Source organism: Tuber melanosporum (assembly GCF_000151645.1).
Source record: "Tuber melanosporum whole genome shotgun sequence assembly, scaffold_91, strain Mel28".
Classification (NCBI taxonomy): domain Eukaryota; kingdom Fungi; phylum Ascomycota; class Pezizomycetes; order Pezizales; family Tuberaceae; genus Tuber; species Tuber melanosporum.
The window spans coordinates 79,807-102,480 of NW_003299141.1; the positions used below are offsets into that span (position 1 = coordinate 79,807).

General features: G+C 47.5%; 6 protein-coding genes; 2 read left to right on the forward strand and 4 right to left on the reverse strand.

Moving 5' to 3' along the window:
- Positions 1–108: 108 nt before the first annotated feature.
- GSTUM_00011843001 (uncharacterized protein) lies at positions 109–4,714 on the reverse strand. XM_002842177.2 has 8 exons: positions 3,437–4,714; positions 2,690–3,384; positions 2,271–2,629; positions 1,901–2,206; positions 1,613–1,840; positions 1,354–1,547; positions 1,136–1,301; positions 109–1,082 (listed from the first exon to the last, which is right to left on the reverse strand). Exons 1-8 carry the CDS (start codon positions 4,150–4,152, stop codon positions 345–347), a joined length of 3,402 nt encoding a protein of 1,133 aa, XP_002842223.1. The 5' UTR covers positions 4,153–4,714; the 3' UTR covers positions 109–344.
- Positions 4,715–5,908: 1,194 nt separating this feature from the next.
- GSTUM_00011844001 (uncharacterized protein) lies at positions 5,909–7,624 on the reverse strand. XM_002842178.2 has 3 exons: positions 7,489–7,624; positions 7,107–7,437; positions 5,909–7,042 (listed from the first exon to the last, which is right to left on the reverse strand). The coding sequence occupies exons 2-3, from the start codon at positions 7,335–7,337 to the stop codon at positions 6,218–6,220; spliced, it is 1,056 nt and encodes a 351-aa protein (XP_002842224.1). The 5' UTR covers positions 7,338–7,437; positions 7,489–7,624; the 3' UTR covers positions 5,909–6,217.
- A 774-nt stretch (positions 7,625–8,398) lies between these two features.
- On the reverse strand, positions 8,399–9,492 carry GSTUM_00011845001 (uncharacterized protein). XM_002842179.2 has 5 exons: positions 9,284–9,492; positions 9,047–9,169; positions 8,882–8,985; positions 8,744–8,798; positions 8,399–8,669 (listed from the first exon to the last, which is right to left on the reverse strand). Exons 1-5 carry the CDS (start codon positions 9,381–9,383, stop codon positions 8,515–8,517), a joined length of 537 nt encoding a protein of 178 aa, XP_002842225.1. The 5' UTR covers positions 9,384–9,492; the 3' UTR covers positions 8,399–8,514.
- A 6,535-nt stretch (positions 9,493–16,027) lies between these two features.
- GSTUM_00011846001 (uncharacterized protein) lies at positions 16,028–17,914 on the forward strand (the record flags this gene model as incomplete). XM_002842180.2 has 5 exons in its annotated part: positions 16,028–16,433; positions 16,501–16,670; positions 16,742–16,967; positions 17,040–17,342; positions 17,396–17,914. Exons 1-5 carry the CDS (start codon positions 16,089–16,091, stop codon positions 17,912–17,914), a joined length of 1,563 nt encoding a protein of 520 aa, XP_002842226.1. The 5' UTR covers positions 16,028–16,088.
- A 65-nt stretch (positions 17,915–17,979) lies between these two features.
- GSTUM_00011847001 (uncharacterized protein) lies at positions 17,980–18,384 on the reverse strand. XM_002842181.2 has 1 exon: positions 17,980–18,384. The coding sequence occupies exon 1, from the start codon at positions 18,290–18,292 to the stop codon at positions 18,014–18,016; it is 279 nt and encodes a 92-aa protein (XP_002842227.1). The 5' UTR covers positions 18,293–18,384; the 3' UTR covers positions 17,980–18,013.
- Positions 18,385–21,090: 2,706 nt separating this feature from the next.
- Positions 21,091–22,670, forward strand: GSTUM_00011848001 (uncharacterized protein; the record flags this gene model as incomplete). XM_002842182.2 has 5 exons in its annotated part: positions 21,091–21,180; positions 21,285–21,833; positions 22,024–22,481; positions 22,567–22,596; positions 22,640–22,670. The coding sequence occupies exons 2-5, from the start codon at positions 21,531–21,533 to the stop codon at positions 22,668–22,670; spliced, it is 822 nt and encodes a 273-aa protein (XP_002842228.1). The 5' UTR covers positions 21,091–21,180; positions 21,285–21,530.
- Between the last annotated feature and the right edge of the window lie 4 nt (positions 22,671–22,674).

The window sequence follows — 22,674 nt, forward strand, 5'->3', positions numbered from 1 at the left end:
GTCACATCATCCGGCAACACCCACGAAACACAAAACAGAGAACAAGCAAGACTCTCAAATTTGCCACTCAGCAACAACACCAACAGCGAAGAATCCATACCTGCACCCAATTAGAACGCTACTATTTACCCCCTTTTCGAAATCGCATGCCGAGTGATTACCCATGATTACCACACAAATTCCCATCCACCCACATAAAAATTTAATCACAATAAAAAGAAGCACAGGTCATTTATCAGTTGCCCCAATTCCACTCCCACTCCCCGGTATATCATCACGCCATGTAACACGCCAGCATCCCAATGAGATGATTAATCTACAATCCATCCATGCATCCATGCCCACTACTTCCGCAAAAACATGGCCTTAAAATCAGCATTCGACTTTGTCTTTGGCGCCTCCCTGGCCGGCGGTCCATCCGCCATCACTATATCTTCATTCTTCTTCCCATCAGCGTCCTTCTTTTTGACCACACCTGAAAAGCCCAAGCCAGCTCTTCGCTTCTGCCCCTTCATCCCTCCCGCGCCCACCTGACTGGGCTTAAACGCAACCACTCCGACCTTTCCACCCCCGTTGTTGGTAGCAAATCCTTTGGAAACTTTCCTCTCAGGGGACTGCCGCATCAAGTCCGCTAATCCCCCAATCTTGATTTTGCGGCCGGCGAGCTCGAGTCCGTCGAGTGCTAGGGTAGCTTTTCCGGCGTCGGTGACGGACTCGTATTCTACGATTGCGCCTTGGTGGTCGGGTCTCAGGGCGACCTTGCGCAGCGGACCATACTTTTCAAACATGTGGCGAATTTTGGTGTCGTTTACGGTGTCGGAGAGGTTCATTATTCCGAGCGTTTTTTGCTTGATGTCAGAGAAGGCAGGGGCCGGCGGCTGTTGTGAAGCAGCAGGGTATGCCGATTTTTGGCGGGGGCGGTCCGTATTTCGGTCAGAAGCTGAATCTCTCATTTTCTCTGTGGAGGGGTTGGCATTGGTGGTTTTTTGCTTGCTGGGGTTTGGGTCTGCAATGCTGATTATGAGCGTTCGGTATTTGAGCTGGGTATTGTTCGCGCCTTCTACTGCTGCGAGGGCTTCCTCCTGTGGCCGAATTGTTAACTTATACATTGCAAAATAGAGGTCTCTTAGTTTACCTTTGCGGAAAAAGTCACAAACCCATAGCCTTTGTGAGTACCCTTCTTCGGCCCGGGCGGCAGACGGACCTTCTCTATTCTCCCATATTTCTGGAATAATTCCTGGACGTCATTATCGTGTGCCTGAAAATCTATATTCCGGATATACACTTCTCGGCCCTCATATCTTAATGAATAATCAGTTGTAGCTCTGATACTTGGGGGGTGAAGATGCTTACACTGCACCAGACCGCTCGTGCTTCTGGTCAGGCGCCGAGATCTTAGCCACAAGAGTTTCCTTGCCTCCAAGTTGTTTACCATGCAGGGAGGTCGCCTTCTGAGCTTCATCAGATGACGCAAACTGGACATAGCAAAACCGCCGATGCGAGTTGTACTTCAGACTTGGAAAGCGGATGTCGACGATCTCGCCACACTTAATTTGCCTGTTAGTTTCCGGTAATTTCTGTGGGTGGGTTATGGAAGGGGAGGAGGGCCTACATCTTTGAACAGATCCCTGATACACGTCTCATCGGCGGTCGGCGGGAAATTTGTAACGTAAAGAGTTGACCCAGTCCCAACCTGAACCTCGATAGAGTGCCCATCAACAATCTTCAAGTTTTTAGTCTGAGCTGTGAGGACATCTTCCCTGCTCTCAAACTCAACAGTTGCAGTTGAAGTCTTTCCATCCTTCTCCACAATAAGCTTTAAACTATTGATCGTACCGCACTTTATGTTACATGTTAGCAACGATTAACTTTATATGATGGAGCGGAGTGAGGAACTTACATCTCTGAAAAACTGTCTAACCCGCACCTCCGGATAATTCGGCGGCAGGTTCTTCACGATCACGGTGGTATTCTCGCGATCACGCTTCGCTACGGAAGACTTTGGAGAAGGCGAGTGGGCAGCTGGCTGCTCCGGGGCCAGTGTCTCAGCAGCTTTGGATTTCTTTTTGGGCTGAGAATCATCAGCCTCAGTAACACTTCGACGCCTCTTGGAACTGGCCCTAGCTGATTCATCAGTCTGCGGTGTATCTGCCTCTGGTTGCTGATCCTTCACTGTTTGCTGCTGTAGAGCAGCTACTTGTGCCTCCTGGAGAATCGGTGTTAGTCTTAGGGTAGCCATTGAAATTTGTATAGGCACAAGAATCTCCCACCTGCGCTCGCCTCTCCAAAATCTCTTTGGAAAGCTTCCGATACCGGACAGTCACGTACTCGACGTCCTCGACGTTTCCAAAGTCTTCAACATGGTTTTTCCATGTCTCCAGAATCTTCTCAGGCCAATCTAAGGTATTTCTCCCCAGAGCTGCTTTTAAAGCCGAGCCTGCATAATCTTTATCCCCTGGCCCATGTGAAAGCTCCCAGTGATAGTAACGTAACCAGTATTCATAAGAATTGCCATGAGTCTTGGCAAGCTCCTTCCAGATCTCCCTTGCGGCGTCAATCTTCTTAGCAAGAGTACAGAAGTTGATATGAATCCTTTGAAGACGATACTCGGGATCCTTTTTGCCAGTTTCTGTGTGCCATATTAGCCAGATATCTAATTGATTGAAGAAGAGTGCACGAAATTCCCTACCAGTAACAGCTTCAGATATCCCCATCTCTGCCATATCGAAATCATCCTCCCCAGCGTCATGTTCAAAAGCTCTTCTCTTCAAGAACCCACACCAGGCAATGTTAACTTTCAAAACCTCCTCTAAACCGCCCAAGTCCAACATCCCAGTAGTGGTAGCCCTGTGTTTGATTTCAGAAACCTCTTCAAATGGCCTATACGCCCTCTCCAAAGCAATTATGTACTGGGCCCATAGCGTCCCGGACCATGGACAATGTCTCGTGGCACGCTTCAAAAGTGCCTTAACACGAGGGCCCAGTGACTTCTCAAGAGCAAAAAAGACATATTCTTCCCAAACTCTGGCCTGCTCGCCGAAGCACAGTAAGCACCGCTCATAGAGCGCGCATGCCATGTCTACGTCGAGTTTCTTCTTCGGCCGGGAGGTTTCCCATTCTAGGTATTCTGCCCAAGCATTCCATTCTTCCGCTAAGGAGACCTGCCCGTGCTTGGGGAGGCGGTCCTCATATCTGGAACGCTCATTGTACTTTGCCAAAGCTACAGCATAAAGCTTGTTAGTGCTAACCATGATAGATTCGTAATTTGCGTTGTCATATCTAGTAATGAAGGTGCTAAATTCAGAGAAGGTATCACTGATGGTGGTGTGTGGGATTTGGAGACGAGCGATATAGAGGTTTCGAATAAATTCGACCTTGGGGGGACTAGGCCACTGGTTAGTTTTACCAACAACGGATAAAGTAAGGAAGAGCTTACGTTGGGTTAGCTTCCAAGTCCATCACCATCAAGTCGCGATACTTATTCCAAAGCGCATGGCTCTCAGCAACATTATCCTTGGTAGCAAGAGAACCCAGCCGATAAGTCTCAACAACCAATTCCAACGTAAAACACCCTTTCAAAGTAACCTCCTCTTCCTCACTGAGAAGCTTCTTAGCCTTACCTTTCCCGGCCGCGTCCCCACCCCTCCCCAGAGAATACTGGGATTCGATATATTCAGCATAAGTCTTCCACAGCTTGACACTTGCGGACTCCTCCTCGACAGCCTTAGCACAAAGCTCCATGACACCAAGACGCTCCTCGAGACCACCACAAATAGATATCTCATCGGCAATCCACTCAGCCCACATAGTCTCGTTCAGTGGAAACCTCTCGATCATGTCTTCACGAGCCTTCCGCAGGTCCTTGATGAGGGGGTACGGCCCCAACTCTCTCGGGTCGGCCCGGTGTGCGAGGAAGCCGCGACGCAGGAGGGAAATATACTCCACATGGGATTCATACTGATACGGCCGGTTGGTGATGGAAACCAAAAGGTCGGCGATGCGCGTGTAATCCTCCTCCGACAAAGGCACCGATACTACAACCTCGTTTTCGTCACCATCAGATGCATCTTCCATAACGGCTTCATACACCACGCCAATGCCATCGCCAACAGCGACAGCAGCAGCAGCATCATCATCGTCCCCGCCAGTCATGGCTTCGTCCCGAACTTCCTCTGATGGCCCACCCATCCCTGACGCGGAGAATGCTTTCGAGGTGGAGGCCTCGTTAGCCTTGCACGGCGACTGTCGGGGGTTTGAGGTTGGCGTAGTATTGGATGTGTGGCCTGAGTGAATCGGGGAATTGGAGTCTGTATCAATGAAGGCTGGTCGGGACGATGGACGTGGGGAAGCGGAGGGGTTCGCCGGAGACGAGTAGTCGTCAGACGGTGATAGAAGCGAGTTGATATCCATTGCAGCCTAGCAATTTCCGTTCCCTTCCTTTATTTCTCAGCAAAGGTCAACCAACAATGCCAGGGAGGGGAGGGAAGGAAAAGCTATGGGTAAATGTGCACGTGGGAGGCTTGGAAGTGAAGCGTAGGGAGGGGGGACAAAGAGGTTGTTGTAGTCGGGTGAATGATAAGATTTTCAAATGGGAAAGGTTGGTGATCTCTTACACTGAGACTAAGCAGATGGAGTTTAAAGAAGAGAAGCCTCTATGACCCTTATGAAAGGGTTAAAGGAGGGGGGAAAGGTTTCTAGAAAGCTCTGTGGGGAGTTTGGGTCCTGGCAGCAAACAGAAGAAAAAGAAGGTTGAACAGGGCATGGACAGCCAAGACTTCTCCCGCGGATCCTTTCAGACAAAGACGAGAGGAGCGGAGAGGGAGACGTCCAATTAGACGCTGTTGCCGGGGAAACACATCTTCCTTGTTCAACACCCAACAAGACAAAAGCGGAGGATAGTTCTCATTCAGCTTCCTGTCCCCGGGATACGACAGGAAAAAGAGGAAATGTGATATTGGTCCCAGTAACGGCATCCGGTGACATTCGATGATTTTCACCTCGACGGACAGATACCGGTTAACTGAGCATGGATCTGCCCCGTCAATACAGCACCGACTTCGGGTATGTATGATAAGTTCAGGGTGCAACCTGGGGATCAAGGCTGATAGAGACGTGCCGTGGAGAGATGTTGTTCCTTTCCCCCCTGCAAAGATTAAGTCCAGATACCGTTTGATACTACCGGTAGTGATGAAGCGGCCGGCCTACGGTAGCATACAACGATTACAATACGGTACTGTACCGGTAAACCTGCCCAATCGATCCCCCTCACTATCCAGCTTCCGTACCCCGCTGGGAATCAAGTTCATGATAAGTTGCTAAAGTAGAAACTTGTATGATGGTACAAATCCTTGACTCTTCAACGCCCTTCTCATGTGATTGATAATATTATAAGTTAAAGCGTAGCTTTTATCGCATCTTTTTGATTGAATTCACTTAGGAAACCCCCCCCCTCTATCCTCCTCTATCTCCCGGCTTAGGTCCCTGCCGGTATTATACCTACCCATAACTCTCTCGACTGCTATTATCATATCATAGTCGGTAACATTCCTGTGTTGCACTAGTACTCGTACTGATTCAAGTACAGTGCTGTGCGCCCACAATCTTCCGTCTGCCCCCAACCGGCAATTCCTCTAGACCACAGATTTCCTATCGCGTTTCATGAAAAACACTCGCGCTAAGACTTAAGTCCCCAGGGAACGAATTAACCTTAAGTTATTCCATAATTGATATCCGGGAATGGTTGAATTCATGAACCTGCATGGCACTATGAAGTCATCCGTAAAACCCAGGGCTGTACCGGTATGTGATTCAAGACCAGGCGATGACTCTAGGTCCTAATCATTATCCTTTCCTTGCTAGTTGGGCCTTGGGCTCTCGTGCTACGGTGCAGGGCAGCATGCGATGGTGTTTTGTTGCTCTCGTTTTCCTCTAAAAAAAGTGCCAAAAATGCCCCCCAAAACCCCCCCTCGAACAAAAGAGAACCATAATAACCTAATTGTTAACACATAATGTAATATACGGAAGCCAAAGCATTAAGAAAAAAATGTATACTGTATGAGGAAGGAAAAGAGTATTTACTGTTGAAATAAGAACCGTCGAAACACCAATGTCGGGGTGCGGTACCAAAAGCACCTCACAAGGGATGATAGGAAAGGAAGGAAGGAAGGGGAGAAGATAAACAGACAAATGAATAATAATCGTGTGCCCCTATAATCATTCAAGCAATCGCCTTTCCTCTCCTCTCCTTCGCAATCCCCGTCAACACCATCCCAAGTTCCTTCTCGGCAAACGCCAAATCATCCTTAGCCATCTGATTGGGAATAACCCCAACCTTAACACCATCGGTCTTATGCAACACAATCTTACCCTTCCGGAACCCCACCAGTTGCGCATCAACACTGTATCTGCCTGTGATGTCTAGCCAACTCCGGATCTTACTAGGGTCCGGCTTCGGTTTATTGGAGTACGAGTACAATGGGATCACCGATGTGTTATCATTTGGCGAGAGTCCGTTTAGAGAGGTTGTGATAGGCGGTTCCATCGCTTGGGTAACAAATTCTTGGTCCTGAGGGGATAAGTCTGACTTAAGGATATTAAGTCTTACGCCATCACGCTTTAGTAAGAGTACGTGGTCGTTCTCGCAGCCGAGGAGTATCATCTCTTGTCTGTATTGACCGTTTTTGTCGGTCCAGATTCTGTATTCCATAGCGGTGCGCGGTTTCCGAGAGGGCTCTCGCGACTTTGGGTTAGGCTCTGCCAGATGGGTCTCGGGGTCGGGTTCGTATTCGGGTTCGGAATTGAGTTTTGGGGATATCTCCTTGTCTTCTATTCCCTCTCCGTTTCCACCCACTCCCCGAGAGCTACCTGAGCTCGCCACACGCCCCGCTTTCCCCTCACTCCTGAAAACAAGCAACGGTTTCCCACCGTGCTTGTAATCCATCTCTCCTGGGCTCTCTCCCCCACCATCTCGTTCCTGCTCACGCATGGGCATACGCTTGTGCGTGCGCGGCCTCGCATCTCTTACTACGAGAGTAAAAGATGACTTTTACAACCTCCGACATCAGATGCGTTACGCCTCCCAAACCAGAGTGGTGAAGGAAACCTACATCTTCTTCTCCATCTCCTTCCACAGCTCTTAACAGGCATTCGTCCTCTTCGGAAGACAAGTTTTCGTCATCTGACTCAAAGCTTCCTATGTCCAGGCGCCCGTTGCGCTGTATTTCATGGAAGCCATCGTTCTCGTCTAGGAGCTCGTGATGCTCTATCAAACAGAAGCTGTCCGCTAGGTTCTCGCAGCCCGTATGAGGAGGGGCTTGTATGAAATCAAGGGATGGCATTGTTGTCGGAGTTAAGTAGGAGGAGTAAAAGAGGAAAAAATAGGAGCGGAGGAGGCAGGTACGTGGAAGGGGTGATGGCGGAATTTATAGTTCACCACGTCTGTAAGACTCCGTTAGTGATTGCCTTAAATGTAGAGAGCAATCTCAGTACTATGCCAGAACGACTCGGAAGAAAGCTGCTTGTCAAGTAAACTTCTTAGGAAGAATGGATTCTCTGAAAAAATTGTATCCAATTCATACCGATATATATAGTAAGGTACTTCGTGCACCGCACTGTACAGCACAGCTATTCGTTGGTGACGTGGGGCAAGTGAAATATTACTCGAGCTGTACTTTTTTTTTTTTTGAACTTGAAACTCATGTGTGGAGAAACGTCAGAGCACTTGTTGCTTTTTCGGACCAGGGTTTTCGTTTCCACGAAAGCTACGCTTTACAAGGTTACTGGATCCCAGCTTTACGGCCAACTGGATTCTGGCTTGGGCACTTGCGGCATGGCGCGGGGGACGCTTGGGGGTAGCAGAATACTGTACTTGTAACATTAGGCAGGGCATTTATCGGTAAATTAACATCTTGTTAGCGAGTTCGTCCGTTTAATTCTACCGGCACTATTATTACCTGTAGCGCAACAAGAAGTCGCGCTTGATCTATCTTGGCGACTAGGGATTCTGTGTCGCTTCCGAAGTGTCAGATGGTGGAAACACCTCACAGGTAATCATCTCTAACTACCGCGGCCGTGATAATTGGCGGTTGAAATGTATGGATTCACATCTGCTTTGCAGATGAGCTCACAAAACCCCGTGTAAACGATAACACCATGCTGTGTTGTAAGCCTTGATATCTGCGGTGATACTTAAGCAAGACTCTCCGTGCGTCATGTTGAACGGTATTAATGATAGGAGTTGGGGACGGTTCCACGAGAGCATCAACATGTCAAAAGCGAATACCAATGTCATGAAAGATGTCGGGCAGACTATTGCCGTCCTGCCCTTCAGGACTCATGATTTACTGACAAGGGAGTTGAAAAAAATTCGGCTTGGAATGGCCTCAGTTCGGCGTATGGAATCATTCTATCTCATGTAAAAAGGAAAGGGTAAAGAGCTTTTGGTATAAAACCACGAAAACACCCCCCAAAGCATCAAAACAAGGGAGTGACAAGGTGATATCTATAATAAAGAATCTACTCATCGATCTCTGCCCCGAAAACCTCACGGAGGAAGCCCTTCGTAAATCTGATAATCTGGGCATAGTTTCTGTCAAAACCAGCTTGACCGCCATAATAGGGGTCTTGAACTTGCTCGCTTTTATTATCTCCGAAGTTTCCAAAGAGCATGACTGGGGACACAGAATCCAGAGCGTCAGTATTAGAGACGTTGAGTTGAGCTCGGTTCTGTGAGGAGTGTATTTACCTTTTGCCTTGGAACCATCGGGTTGGACAGAGGTTATATCACGCAGGTTTGCATCCTTATGCGAGGAAAGAGAAGGAACAGTAAGCAATTCCTCTCCTCTAATCTCATTAATAGGGTTGGTGGGGAGGGGAACTATACATCCATAGGGAGTATGTAATCGAAATCATTGAAATCCGAGGTAGCAAGCTGACGAGCTAGATGGCTCGTATGAATTCCATGCTTAGCAAGAAGTTGAACGGTGCCTATAATTATCAGTATGGTTGAATTTCCCCTATTGCTCGAAGAGAAGGCTCAGGTTCTTACGAGGATCCGGGCGCTCTCCGGAATGATAAGAAGCCGTTCCGCAGCTGTCTATTTTACGGAACTTGTTTTTGAAGCCTAGTTGTTGAACGGTCCTACGGAAGGCTCCTTCGGCCATTGGGGAGCCTAAGTGCCACAGTTAGAAACAGTGAGGGCAGCAATTCTAACCACCAAGGAGCGATATATGTCAAGCCACTGCCCTAGGGGGCAAACTAGGGCCGATATCAGGGGGCTACTTACGACAGATATTCCCAAGGCAGACAAACAGAACATTAATAGCATCCTCATCAGCATGCATGCCAGCGTCAAGATCCTCAACTGCAACTCTGCTGCTAGACATGACAAATGGTAGCCTCGATGGACGAACAGGTTAAAGAGTGTTCACGGGGTTTGGAGGCAAAGAATATGGAAATGATCGATAGGGGTGGTTGTTTGTTTCTGGAGGAGCAGGAGGGGCAGCTGCACAATCTGAGTGGATGAACATGGGTGGACAGCGGGGTTGATAAGGGTGGTAACCACGGCAACGGATTCCACCTTTCTCTCGTTTTCCAAAGTCTCCGGAAATCTTGGCACGGTTTAGGCCTAGGAAACGCCGGGGTTTTCGGAGACTTATTGGGACGGCAAATATAATATCACTACCGTATTAATCCAGTAAATCTACTCGTACTGTCGAATTGCGCAACGTAAATCGGCGCACTAAACCACAACAGGGCCGGCAGTGTGAGTTTAGAAAATAACGAACACCAGTTAATGAGACAAGGCAGACTCAGCACACCCAAGCTACACCGTGCCTGGAAACCACAATTCCTTCTTGGGGTGTTTTGTCTCGATTAGGGTACAAGGGTAGGAGTCCATTAACCGGAACAGACGAGGATGTGTTTGGCTGGTTAACCTCAAATAACTGTTCAATAACTTCTTGCCGGACCCCGTGCGATCGGAGATAGTGGATTTACTGTATTAATACGTCATTGCTGACATGGAGTACTCGCTATTGAACGGCGTTTGACGTTTGTGAATACGACTAACTTACTATTCCAAGGCAATAAGATCTAAGGAAAAACTGCTAGGTTTTGGCGGTATGCGATAGCAACCGTGCTAAAAAAAAAAATGTGGTTCAGTTACGAGTATATACCACCTTGGTGTTATGGTGACCCTGGTACAGTACAGTGCAGGAATTTCGCTACAGGAACTGCCGGTAGGCTAAGCAAGGCATACAAAGTACCAGCACATCTATGGATACGCAGAAGCCTACGAATAACTTGGGGCTTGGGCGCACAACCACTGAAAAGCGGACTATCAGCTATCAAGCCTCGGAGGGTCTCTGACAGGGCCACGAAGGTTGCCTGCTAGCAGTGTCGAAGGATTAGCATCTATAATGCTCGATACCCTGAAAACCACCAGTTCAAAAAACTACTGAAAGACAGCGCCAGCCAGGCCGCTAAGGGATTGGGGGGGGCAGGAAAGTTACTTTAAGTTACCAAGCAAGGATATGCTTCATGAGTTGTAATTTAAAGTTCCCTCCATCAACTTGAGGAATTCTCTATCAACTCATTACGGGTACCGCATATGACAATTTAGCACCCACAAAACCCACCAGTGATTCTCTACTGATGGAACAGGATACCTTTTCCGAAATAGTTAACCACTACACCTTGCCAGGTCTGGGCAAGGATGGAGGGCCATCTTTATAATCCTTTTCCCCAGTAGTCTATCAGTACAAAGAACTCACTCATTGTGACACCCTTAGGATGTACAATGGGATTGATTATCCAGACTTACTAACTGATGAATCGAAATCGACTTGTGAAGGTGCGCTTTTGCAGCCACGGTGTAGTACTGTACGGTACGCACACTTAAACTACTATACCATACCGGTATCACACCGAGACTGTGCTATATACCGTAACCTTTCAGTGAATTAGGAGTAGCTGCTGGAATGTGGAATGCCGGACATAAATCTGGGAAGGTGCGACGTATTCTTGAGAACGTTTTCGGAGTAGGGATTATTTAGCTCTGGCCATCGACCGCCCAATCATCGACGGAACCATAAGTTAGCCAAATGATAACAGGTGTGAGATTCAGGAGAACAGTTACCAGTGAACGGTTCCACCGCCAGGCGTCGAGAAGCAAGACCGTATTCGAGTACAGAGATAATCCTAATCAAAAACTCAACGAGCAATCAACGAGAGATAATTCCCTAGTACTAACTTATATCGATCGACCTAGCGTAGCAGACCTTAATTTAGGCCTACAACGCAATTTCCAAAGTTCTATCTAGGGTTTAAAAACAGTTGTGAACGTGGCTATCCCCGTCATACTCTTGCTTGGCTGGATAAGCAGACCAAGTCATTCGATTCCCCCGGCAAGTCAGCGATCATCTCAAGATGGAAGAGGCAAGTAGTAAACCTGTTTTGGCTCTTTGTCTAAACCTCTCTCACTTGTAAATGCAGACGATGTTTGCTTCTTCTATGGCTCTTCAATAGTCGAGCTTGTACGGTAGATACGAGTCTATTACTCTCCCGCAATTATCATCGATGACCACATTTGCCCCCTCCCCCTCAGTGCGACACTCGACTGTCCACAGTATATAGCTCCAAGTTCGCACACTTCCGATCCCAATTCCCCAAGCCTATCAACGCTTCTAACACGCGCCAATCGACTCTCCTCCGTTGCTAGGCAATTGAGCCGACTCGGCAAATATGACAACTAAGTTTACTACAACCGGTATAGAATGTTAACAGATGGACAGCTGTCGAGTGCTAGACGGTAGCCATGCACTGAGATTTCCCACACTGCCAGCGGATGCCTTGGTCAACGAGGGACACAGACAAATTGCTAAACCTCTAGCACCTATGCTGTTGTCCTTTCCGATTTGTATGGAAGCTAGGTTCGATTCTTAGAGGCTGCATTGCTTTTGCTTTGTTGAGATACAACGGGGTTTACGCTCGCTGTGTTTCCTAGGATGAGTGTTGGGGACGAGCATTGGTGAGAATGGTTTTGCGCGGGTCGTTATATCCTATCGCCAGTTAAGCTACGCGTTCTTGTGCTCAGTCGGTAGGGGTAGCTATTATCACAGAGTTATAAGATGTTGTCCCGATACCAGACGAGAGGTTTCTTAGGATCCTGTTTGCTCTAGCTTAGTGGCCCCTAGAGTTTATGAGTTTCGCTATGCTCAACTTGGCCCTGGAGTGAAAGGGAACTAGGATGAGTACAGTACCAGCATTATTATTGGAGCTCCGCTCCGCTCAATAAAATTCTAAAGAATTAAGCCCAAGTTATTACTGAGATACTGCCCATGCTATAGTATATAAGTTGAGCCACCAGGGAGCTCCGTGGCCATTATCCCCTGCTCGCTCGCATTTCGCATGATACAAGGACCGAATAATTGCTGGTATGCTACCTAGTCTCGATTATATCGATAAAGCTTTAATGAGGTTAATGAAGACACTTCTCGGGATATAGTGCCGGACACCTAAAGCTGATCCTTTTGTTCCACAGGTTTGCCTAGCAATATTGTGCGTGGACAAAATTAACTGCGATTCAACAGAGGAAAATCTTCAGCGATGACAACCACACTCACCCACCAATCCACTATCATGAAAACCAAAAAAAAAAAATTAAAAGATGTAAATACATAGTAGAAATTAATATTTGGTATACCATCTATCAGCCTTAATAATTGTCTCTATTCTATCCACCATTGATCCAGCTAAAGTATCAAAAACCTTTGGGTTAAGAAGTTCCCAACAATGAGTGATGGCCTCTACTATTGCCTTCTTGACCATATTGACATCACCCTTCATAAGATATAGCTCAGGGTAGTGCTTGTGAAGCTTACCTTTCACCAGAGACTAAATATTTTCAATTGGATTAAGATCTGGTAAATAGGCAGGAATTTCCATCAGTGTAATTCCCTGCCCTCTGAGCCATCTCCTAAAAGGCAAGTGAGTCTTAGTATTGTCAATGATAAAAAATACCTCTTCTTCTCCAGCCTTTTCTCTAATATTCTCCCATATCACTAGAAAGTCATAATGATCATAAACATCAATAATTGACTTCCCAGTAACTCCACACCTAGCAGAAGAAGGATCAGGAAAAACAGGCAAAAAAAGACCATGAGTTTGACTATAAAAACAACCAGTCATCATCTGGCCAATCCCTCTCTCCTTTCTCCTAGCCTTAGGTTCAACACAATCCTTATTCCATTTCTCATATGGATATCTGAAAACCCATTTTCTCCTCTTTCCTCCTTCCCTTTCTACAGCTACCTCATCCTCCCACATTGCCTTCCTTCTCCACATCTCCTTTGTCCAATGCCTATGAGCTAATGCCCATTCCAACCTCTCTTGAGCTAGATCCTCATCCAAATGAACTCTCTCTTGTACCATCCACTTTTTAAGATGCTTTTTTTCAAGTCTTCTCCTTACTGTCCTACTAGAAACATTGGGAGCAACTTGCTCAACAATGTCAGAATAGGTAGTATGGCGATTTTTAAGAGCTTCCTCCACCATAGTATCATCCTGTAACTTGGTAGTTTTAGGATATCTTTCTCTACCCTTATTCTCCTTGCCCTCTTGATGTCCCTTTACAATTGTGTCTCTGACAGTAGTGTAGAAGATATTAAAGTAGTGGGAAATTTGCTGATATCTCATCTGAGGCTCGTATAACCTGAGAATCCTCCCCCTGGTAAACTTAGAGAGATGTGTGGAGGGAATAGGTTTTTTAGCATGACTGCGAAGAATAGGAGACATAGTTTATTGAAAAAAAATTTTTGAGCAGAATGGTTTCTTCTTAGTTGACTTAGAGCAATTTTTTTAGGTACTATTGAGAGTGCGGAATGATGAAGAGGGGTGGGTTGCCACCAATTGTTGAATCGCAGTTAATTTCGTCAACACACAATAGATATAATACAAAAATCAGTGCCTTGGTATATATTTATAGGCATGTTCCCCTGCTAAAGAATTCACACCTTATTGTTCTCAACCAGTATTTACTCAATGGGAGGAGGATGGAGTCGACAGAATTGGGAAGAACTGGTCTTGGGTATAGTTATATAGAAAAAAAACCCCGTTGTTGTCTGGGAGTGTTTCTTTGTGATTTTGGCTCTATGGAGGGTCGTCTAGGCACAATGTAACCACCCTGAGCAAATCATCAAGCTTTCTCAATACCTATTATTCCCTTGATGGCGTACTTCCAGCATCTATATCTGTAAAAGATAACTGAATATAAGAAAAATGCAATTTTTACTTAATGTGCTGTCGAACACCTATAGGGCAAATGGCAACTTGGTTGAGGGTTGAAACTCGTTGATATCATGCGAATCGACCACCGCACCTTTCCCAGCCTGCAGCACACGATCGAGATGTCTGATAGGCCCAGAAGTTAGCACTTCTGGGCGTATTTTATCCTATGCTCCTTACTCCGAGGGGCGCTGCGGGGCTGTATCATGTGGATATGAGCGATTAATAAGTGGAGTGGAGTTTGGCACCACCAGTGCGGAGTGAGGCCGTTACTGATAGAAACACTCAGCCCAAGAATGAGAAACGTCGAAGCAAGTTTTTCGAGTTGAAGGACTTTTGTTTTTGTGTCACGCATTTTCGCACACAAAACTGACAGATCAGTTCGAAACCCGGGGCCGGAAAACACCTTTTCAACCCGGGGCTTAATGCCTCTAATGCTGTGCCATTCACGGCATTGGCTACCAAGACGGGCCGAGAGGGGAGGAATGTAGGGCACCAATTATGCGCTCGGACAAGCAACCGGCGAGGAGCCCGGCCGAATTACGAGTAGTTGGGGATAAGATGCATCCGGTAACCATCTTTCCTGTGGGCCGAACCGTCCGCGGAGTATGGTTTGCTTGCAGATTCATGAGAAAGTGGTTATCAGCGCCTGGGGATATAAAAAAAAAAAAAAAAAAACCCAAACCCCCATCGCAAATATCACTCTCGGCCAAGCGGAAGCCACCAGGAATTCGGGTGCATCCCGAGACCGCGGAGAGGAGCACCCTACCTAAAAAGTGTTGTTCGCGGCGCTGGCTCCGCTAGAAATCGGTGGAGATCCCGTTTGATGTAGATTTCAGGTTTGTTAACAAAATCAACTGTAAAAACTTCGGCCGCGATAACAACTCTTCTCCGATCCCATCGCCATATGATAAAAAAAAGTTTCACAATTGTATAACCCCTGTTGCTTTCTCTTTAGGTCTCCTGATAGCCAGATAGGTAATCCCTTTATTTCTTTACCTACCGGTGATAGCCCACCTAGCAACTCATAGTTAGGAGGACGTTACTACGATACTATAATATTATATATAATTGCTTACCTTGGCGTTTCTCTATATTGCTGTTTTTTATTCCTTTTACTCAATAGGGAAGTTTTTATACAACCAAGGACTTTTACAATTTCACATCCAGTGTCAAGTCCCATTGATCTTGTTGGTCCAGAGCTATGTGTTTGCCTTATCCAGACTCTTTTTGCAAGGCCTCGAGTAAATCCTGTTGCCTAGCACCTCACTTGATCCTGATATATGATATATCTTGGTATGTTCTCAATAACCGTCTTTCCTGTCCTACCTATCCGATCGCCCACTTGTACTCGTATTAGTCCAACGTAAGAGGCACTGTATGATACCAGGTATCATACCACACATGCAGTTCGGGAACGAACGAGATCTGCCTCGGCGCCAAGCCCATACCCTCTAAGTTATGGCTGAGCTTTGAATACGAGATATCATATCGTAATGTTGATCAGACCCCGCCAGGATAGCATAAAAAACTAGAATAATTGGACATCCTACTCGGATACTAGTTGCCTCTCCAAGCAAGCAAGGTCGTATCTTGTTATTTATCTCGGCTGAGGGCCGAAAGGCAGTTTTCTCGCTATGTCTCTCTCTCCAAAGGCGGAAATTCTAGACGTCTTAAAGTGAGATCCGATTATTCCAGTATCTACGATATTAGCCCGCCCTCCAAGATAGAAGTCTTATAAGGATAAGGCTCGGGACCTTCGCAACAAAATCATTTTCTTCGACACAAACACATTCCATGACAACATGGTTCAAATTGGGTTGAGAGAAATATTTCTCCCTTTACTCCTCCTCATCGGGGGTGGGAGCTGTGCGACGTCCTCCCTACCAATTGTTGACCTTGGATACGTCAAGCAACAAGCCACCTCTTATAACAAAACTTATGATTTCTACCACTTTCGTAATATAAGATATGCGGCGCCACCTCTCGGTAATCTTAGATTCCGTAAACCTCAACCGCCGCTTCCTCAGACTGGAATACAAAATGGAGACATCCCACTTTTAAAGAGTGTCTGTCACCAGAACCCTCTATCCTTCCTATCCTTCCTGCCCGATCGATTTGGAGCGGATTTCGGCGTTGAAGACTGTCTAGTAAGTTCACTGCCCTTATGGGTAAAGAGCCTTTCCTTCTTCTTTTAGTTAACAGGAGGGTGGCCAGTACCTGGATGTCTATGTCCCAGCGTCTGTCAACCCAGGTGATGATGTGCCAGTCCTCACCTGGGTCTATGGTGGAGGTTACGCTATCGGTTCTAAAGAGATGTGGGGAGACCCGGCCCGTTTGATTCAATCTGCCGATAAACCGATAATATATGTATCCATGAATTACAGGTCAGTCGTTGCTCCCGCCCGGGTGCATCAAAAACCACCCATTCCGAGTGCTAATTCATGATATAACTTAGGATTGGAGCCTTTGGATGGTTGTCTCCGCCGAAAGCGGCAGACATCGATGCGAATATCGGTCTCCATGACGTCCTGGCTGCGATGGAATGGGTCAAAAAGTACATCTCCAAATTTGGGGGTAACAAGGATAAGGTTACTGCAATGGGCGAGAGCGCGGGGGGTGGAATTATCATGCACGCTATTACGGGTTACGGAGGAAAAGGCAATAAGCTTCCATTTCAGCAGGTATATATATCCCTCTTACATTTCGAGGCGTAATCAGTGAGATTTACCTAACATCACTATCACCCAAAATAGGCAATCATCCAATCAGCCGGATTCGACCCCAAAAGAACGAACTACCCGGACCGGAATGCTCAATACGACGAGTTCAAGAAGAACGCAAACTGCGCCACCCTGGAGTGTCTTCGTGGCGCACCCACCGAGGTACTTTTGAAGGCAAATCGTGACACCATCAAGAAACTTGAAACGGGGGAAATAGGAAGTTTTGGCCCAGCAGTTGATAAGGATCTTGTCCCGGATATTCCTATCAGACTCCTGGCCCAAGGGAAGTACCACCATGAGCTCAGGAGCCTGATTTCGAGTGGCGTTGGCTTTGAGGTATGCTGGCCTCCCCGCTGCCTGCACTGCAGTAGAACTAACATTTTTCTTAGAGCGGATTATTTTTCCCTACCCCAGACAACATAACAGAAGGCGCCTTCAACAGAACCCTCAACACTATCTATCCTCTAGCTCCAGAAAATCTAAAAAAAAGGGCACTCGCTCTATACCCGTACAAAGGCCCCGGAATTCCTGAATGGGCGCGAGTCACCGCCTTTTGGGGTGATATAATCTTCAACTGCAATCAAGTATGGTTAGCAAAATCGTTTCACAAGTCCTACAGATACGTTTTCAATCTTCCACCAGCATATCACGGTCAGGATGTTGCCTATACCTTTTACACTGGTCCCGATGCTATGATTGCGAATGAGACAACCGCTATCATCCATCAGGAGTACATCACTGACTATGTCACTCGTGGGGAGCCCGGTTGCGAGAAGGGTGCCTGCTTCCCCCGATATGGAGATGGCAAGAATACTCTCCGGATGAACCTTTCGGAAATTCGTGTTGTGAGGGATCCGTGGGCGACTGAGAGGTGCGATTTAATGATGGATCTTGCGGAGTATAGTTAAGCTTTTCAGATCAATGCTGTTACCAGGGCTCTAGCGGTCGGTAGGGAAATAGCGGGGAATCACATCGCAGGAGGAACATGATAATATTCTTTCATTTAATCATTGGATAACATTTAAGGTTCTCTGTATGCCAAGTTTATTCCAGACCCATCGTACTACATGATGCATCAAAATCCCTCTATAATAAGTTCGTAAAATATGCACCCGTGCTGTGCTCCTCCGCTGCCCATGCACAACCAGACTACTGCATTGTGCCAGACCAGACCATAGCATCGTATGATACAACTCTAAACCCCTTCCACTCAATGACCATAGCAACAGGAGCAACCCGGTCCAGAAATCCACAGAAATCCCTTTCGTTTCCCCCCGACAGAACATAGTAGACTTGCGTCGAGTGTCCCGGTTTGTCTTTCAATTGGCGGCAGGTTAGCACGAGTACTGGTATGAACCATAATTCATTGCTGTTGTCGGTTGTGGCTGTGGCGGAGTCGGGTGTCGGAGTACCGTACCATCATCATCATCATACTGGTATATGTACTGAGCAGTCGCGCCAAGGAGTGATATCTGATCTCATCAAAGGCCGCGATCTGATCATCTGATATGCTGTGATCATATTTACTCCTGTAGCATTTTCCATCACAACAGGATTTTGCTTGTGCGACTATCAATATCTTCTCCCTCAGACTTTCAACATTCACAACGCGCTCGAGCGTAGATCGAGGGGATGCTAGTACGGTAGTGAGGTGCAGAACGGAGGGCTATACAGTGCGGGTGTTTGGGAAGGTAGGGTAGGGGGATGGTTTGATTGTATGATACCGTATTACGATACCGGCAGATGCACAGTGCGGAGGATATTGTATTATTATCGGTGTGATGCTGATGCTTCCGCACCTCAACACGACATCCCAAGCCATCGAAGCCAAGGTGACAGACAAGGTCCGAGTGAACACTCATGACCGGCCCCCACACACCACCTTATGATTGGGTTGGACCATGATATGATAACGCACTGTATTATCGTTACCGGTATCCCCCCCCCGTCAGCCGCACGTGCAGACAGAACGCCAAAAAACCCAATCCACTGCAAGCATCACACCAGCTCTTTACGGGGCTGAAGTGCAGCAAGCAAGCAGTGCATCATATCCTACCCGTACAGTACGAGTACGTACAGTACAAATGTGGTGGGGTCGATGTGCGCCACCCAAGATGGCAATCCTCGCATTACAAAGTGTCCCAGCTTCCAACCAGGCCGCGCGAGTACTCCTACCCTACTTGTACCGGCACGGTAAGGGGTTACAGTAGGCTGTGCCCAGGGTGGATAATTTTGAAAGAGCTTCTTGCCATTGGAGAAGGGGTTTAGGGCCAGAGGCACTCGGGATTATATAAATGGCTCCTGGGAAGGCGGAGCGGGGACAATAGTTGTCGAGCGTTCTGCCCGTAGCTTCGTGCTTTCTTTTTCTTTCTTTTTTAGGGGATGGCTTTTTCCTGCTGGGCTGGTTGGGCTGGTGGGCGCTGGTAGGCAAAGTACTGTACTCGAGTACAGTACCGTACTCGGGTAAGCATGGTGGCTTGGTGGAGATTATGGGTTCTTCCGCTGGTGGATGTCTTCCCTGCACGAGGTTACTTGTATGTACCGGTACGAGTACTCGTGGTGGTTCTGCGCCCCTTTTTCTTTTGTCGAAGAGTGTCTGTTTGGCTAGAGTACGAGTACCGTACCGTACCGCGCTGGGCTGGGAGTACTTTTAGCGAAAGAGAGGAGTTTTATGATACAAGTACTGTACGGTACTTGTAGATAGGTACTGTAGAGGCGCTGGCCTAGCGGGTCTGCTGCAAAGATTGCTTAGGATAAGATAAATTATGATATGGCACTTCTTTTTCCATCAGAGTTTCTAGCTCTGCATTGAGGTTACCATGGGAGCCCTCCCGCCCTGCTGTGTGGGCCAGGAGTGCAGAAACTCCTCATCTACAGAATACAGTAGCAGTACACCGGTACTTGTACAGTAGTAGCACCGCCCCAGCAGGCTGTCGCGGTCTCGTCGACACTTCCCTCTGTCAAACCTGCTGCACCCTTGCACTCGAGTACTCGTACAGTACTGTACCCGCCGGTCAGATATTGTAGGTTCGGAACCACAACTTGAACCCGGCGCGCGGTCCCTGTAGGAAAACGCCCCCAAGTCTATTTTGAGACAGTGGCTTATATTTCTTCCCTCCCCAAAATCTCACGTGGTACGAACAGTGCGTTACAGGGCGATAACCAACTTGGCTAGATTTTCGTTGTGATAGCTCACGAAAAATCCCTTGAGGCTTGAAGGGGAGAGAGGCTGACATGTAGGGTGTTGCCAAGACGGCAGCTGAATCGAGGGTTTCAAAGAATTTTGCGCTGCTGGGGGGGGAGCTAGGGAGGCGGGATTCTTAAGGTGCGTGATATTTTATAGTCGATGAGAGTCTTTTGGAGGAAGCGCAGCTTTTTTTTATTGGAAGGTTGGTGCTGTCACTTCTTCCTCTCTTTCCCTCTTCCTCCTCCCTCCTCTCCCGTCTTTCTCACTCATCTTTATCTTCATCATCACTGTCAGCTTGCCCTTGGCTATCTTCAGATACCAGTGATTCAGTCAGTCAGTCAGTCAGTCAGTCAATCAGTCGATCAGAGCGGGGCTCCAGACGGAGAGCTGACAGACGTCATCCTTTTTATGGTACAGTGTGGGTAGAGTGGTTTACACATTCCCGGAGAGCTTTTCAGGTTCGATTTCTTTTTAGTGCTACCGGTGCTACTTCTTGGTTGGGGATAAACATTTGGATTCATAGAGGGAAAGTGTGATAATTCCCCTCCAAAGGTAAGCCGGAGCTTCTTTTCTCTTTTCTGCCTTGCTATTGTTGGTTGGTCTCCTCCCTCCCTGTCTGCCCCTCTCCGCAGCAGTGCCTGCCCATCTTTGCCCTGGAGTCGTCGCGTCCCCTCGTGTTGAACTCGTCATTGGTCTCATGCAGGATAGAAAATTCGTTCAAAGGGGGATAGAAAAAACGACTCGTTACTGGGTCTTGAGAAAGAAGGGAGGAAGAAAACATTCCATTTTCTCGCCTTATTTGTGAGGATTGGATTGGGGAGTGCCAAGCGGAGGTTTACGGGTAAAGAAGCACAGTTTTGCCCTTTTTCAACGCTTTGTTAGAGATTCAAACGGGGGGGAGAAAAAAAGAAAAGAAAGAAGGAAATATTACAGCTCTACAAGTACAACACAACACAGTCAAGGTACAATCATCTACCGTATCATCCTGTCAGTTATGCCATTTCATTGCTGTGCTTGGGTACACGTTACAGAGGGGGAAAGAGGGGTGAGGGGGAGAGGAGATACAAGAGTTTTATCTAACTGTTCCATAGTGTCCTGACCCTTCCCCGTCTCGTTCGCTGGGGGCGCCGCTGTCGCGCCTAAGCACCCATTACGAGTACAGTACCGTACTATCATACACACCTACACCTTTCCTAGCTTTAATTTTAACTGTATGATACCGTACCCGGCTGCGACGCCCATCCACTTTTGAATTTGCCTTTGTCCGGAACCGGCCATCCAATAACTTAGAAATTGGATAAAAATAAGATTAAAAAATTTATACAAAACCGAGAGCCATGGCGGGCCGGGATAATAACGACGCTTACAGCCGCCTCGACTTTGACGGTCCTATTCACCACCACGACTCCGACGACGACGAGACAGGACCTCTCGCGCAACAACAACACCGACAGTCGCACATACCAGTAGCTGCTACATCACCCGTAATGGATCCTCGATATCGGACGCCCTCGCCCGCTCACGCACTGGCTGGTTACCAGCTCGAGGAAGCTCCATATAGGCCTCAACGACAGAATACTGGTGGATATCCTGCTGGCTCTGCTCAGATGCCCGGCGATACCTTGGCGTATCAACCAAGTGTGAGTTTCTATCCGTTGAGCTTATTTATTTATTTACTTATCCTACCCCTATCTCCCTCCCTCCCTTGTCTCCCATCTCCCCCGCCATCCCATCGAGAAGGATGGCGGCGGGGGTTCGCTACATGAGAGGCAAAATTTTGCCCACTCGCGCGCTCCCCGGAACGAAGCTAAAGTCGGAGACGCAACGCAGTATTCCGTCACGAACCTTGAACATTCGTACAACACAGCCCCACCTGGCCCTCCATCCCGAACTGGCCATCGCCAATCTATAAATTATTCGCAAGGTCTTTATCCGGAGGGTCTCCGTGACAATTACTCCGTCGACCCCTATGAACCCCATCCGCCCGATCATACCTATCCCCTGACGCAATACACCACCCATCACGACGATTACCACGATGATGATGACCGACGACCTATTTTAGAGCCAGATTCCCCTCATAGAACTCCTGGCGATGCTTCTTATTTTCCGCGAAACATCCCATCGCCCGTCTCGTCTGCCCCAACCCCGGGACCGGGCTTGAGAAGATGGAAGACGGTTAAGAAGGTGGAGCTTTTTAGAGGGAATTTGGTCCTGGATTGTCCGGTACCTAATAAACTACTTGGTGTGCTCCCGTCGAAAGCTGAGCGTGAATTTACGCATATGAGGTCTGCCCCTATGATTTTCTTGGTTACCTTTTTCATGTTTTTTTTTGAGGGAAGAGAAAAAAACTAATTGTTGGGTCCGGTGAAGATACTCGGCTGCTACTTGTGACCCCTCCGAGTTTGTCCGGGAGAAATTCACATTGCGACAGCAGCTTTTCCAGAAACCTCGTCATACGGAGCTCTTTATTGTAGTCAC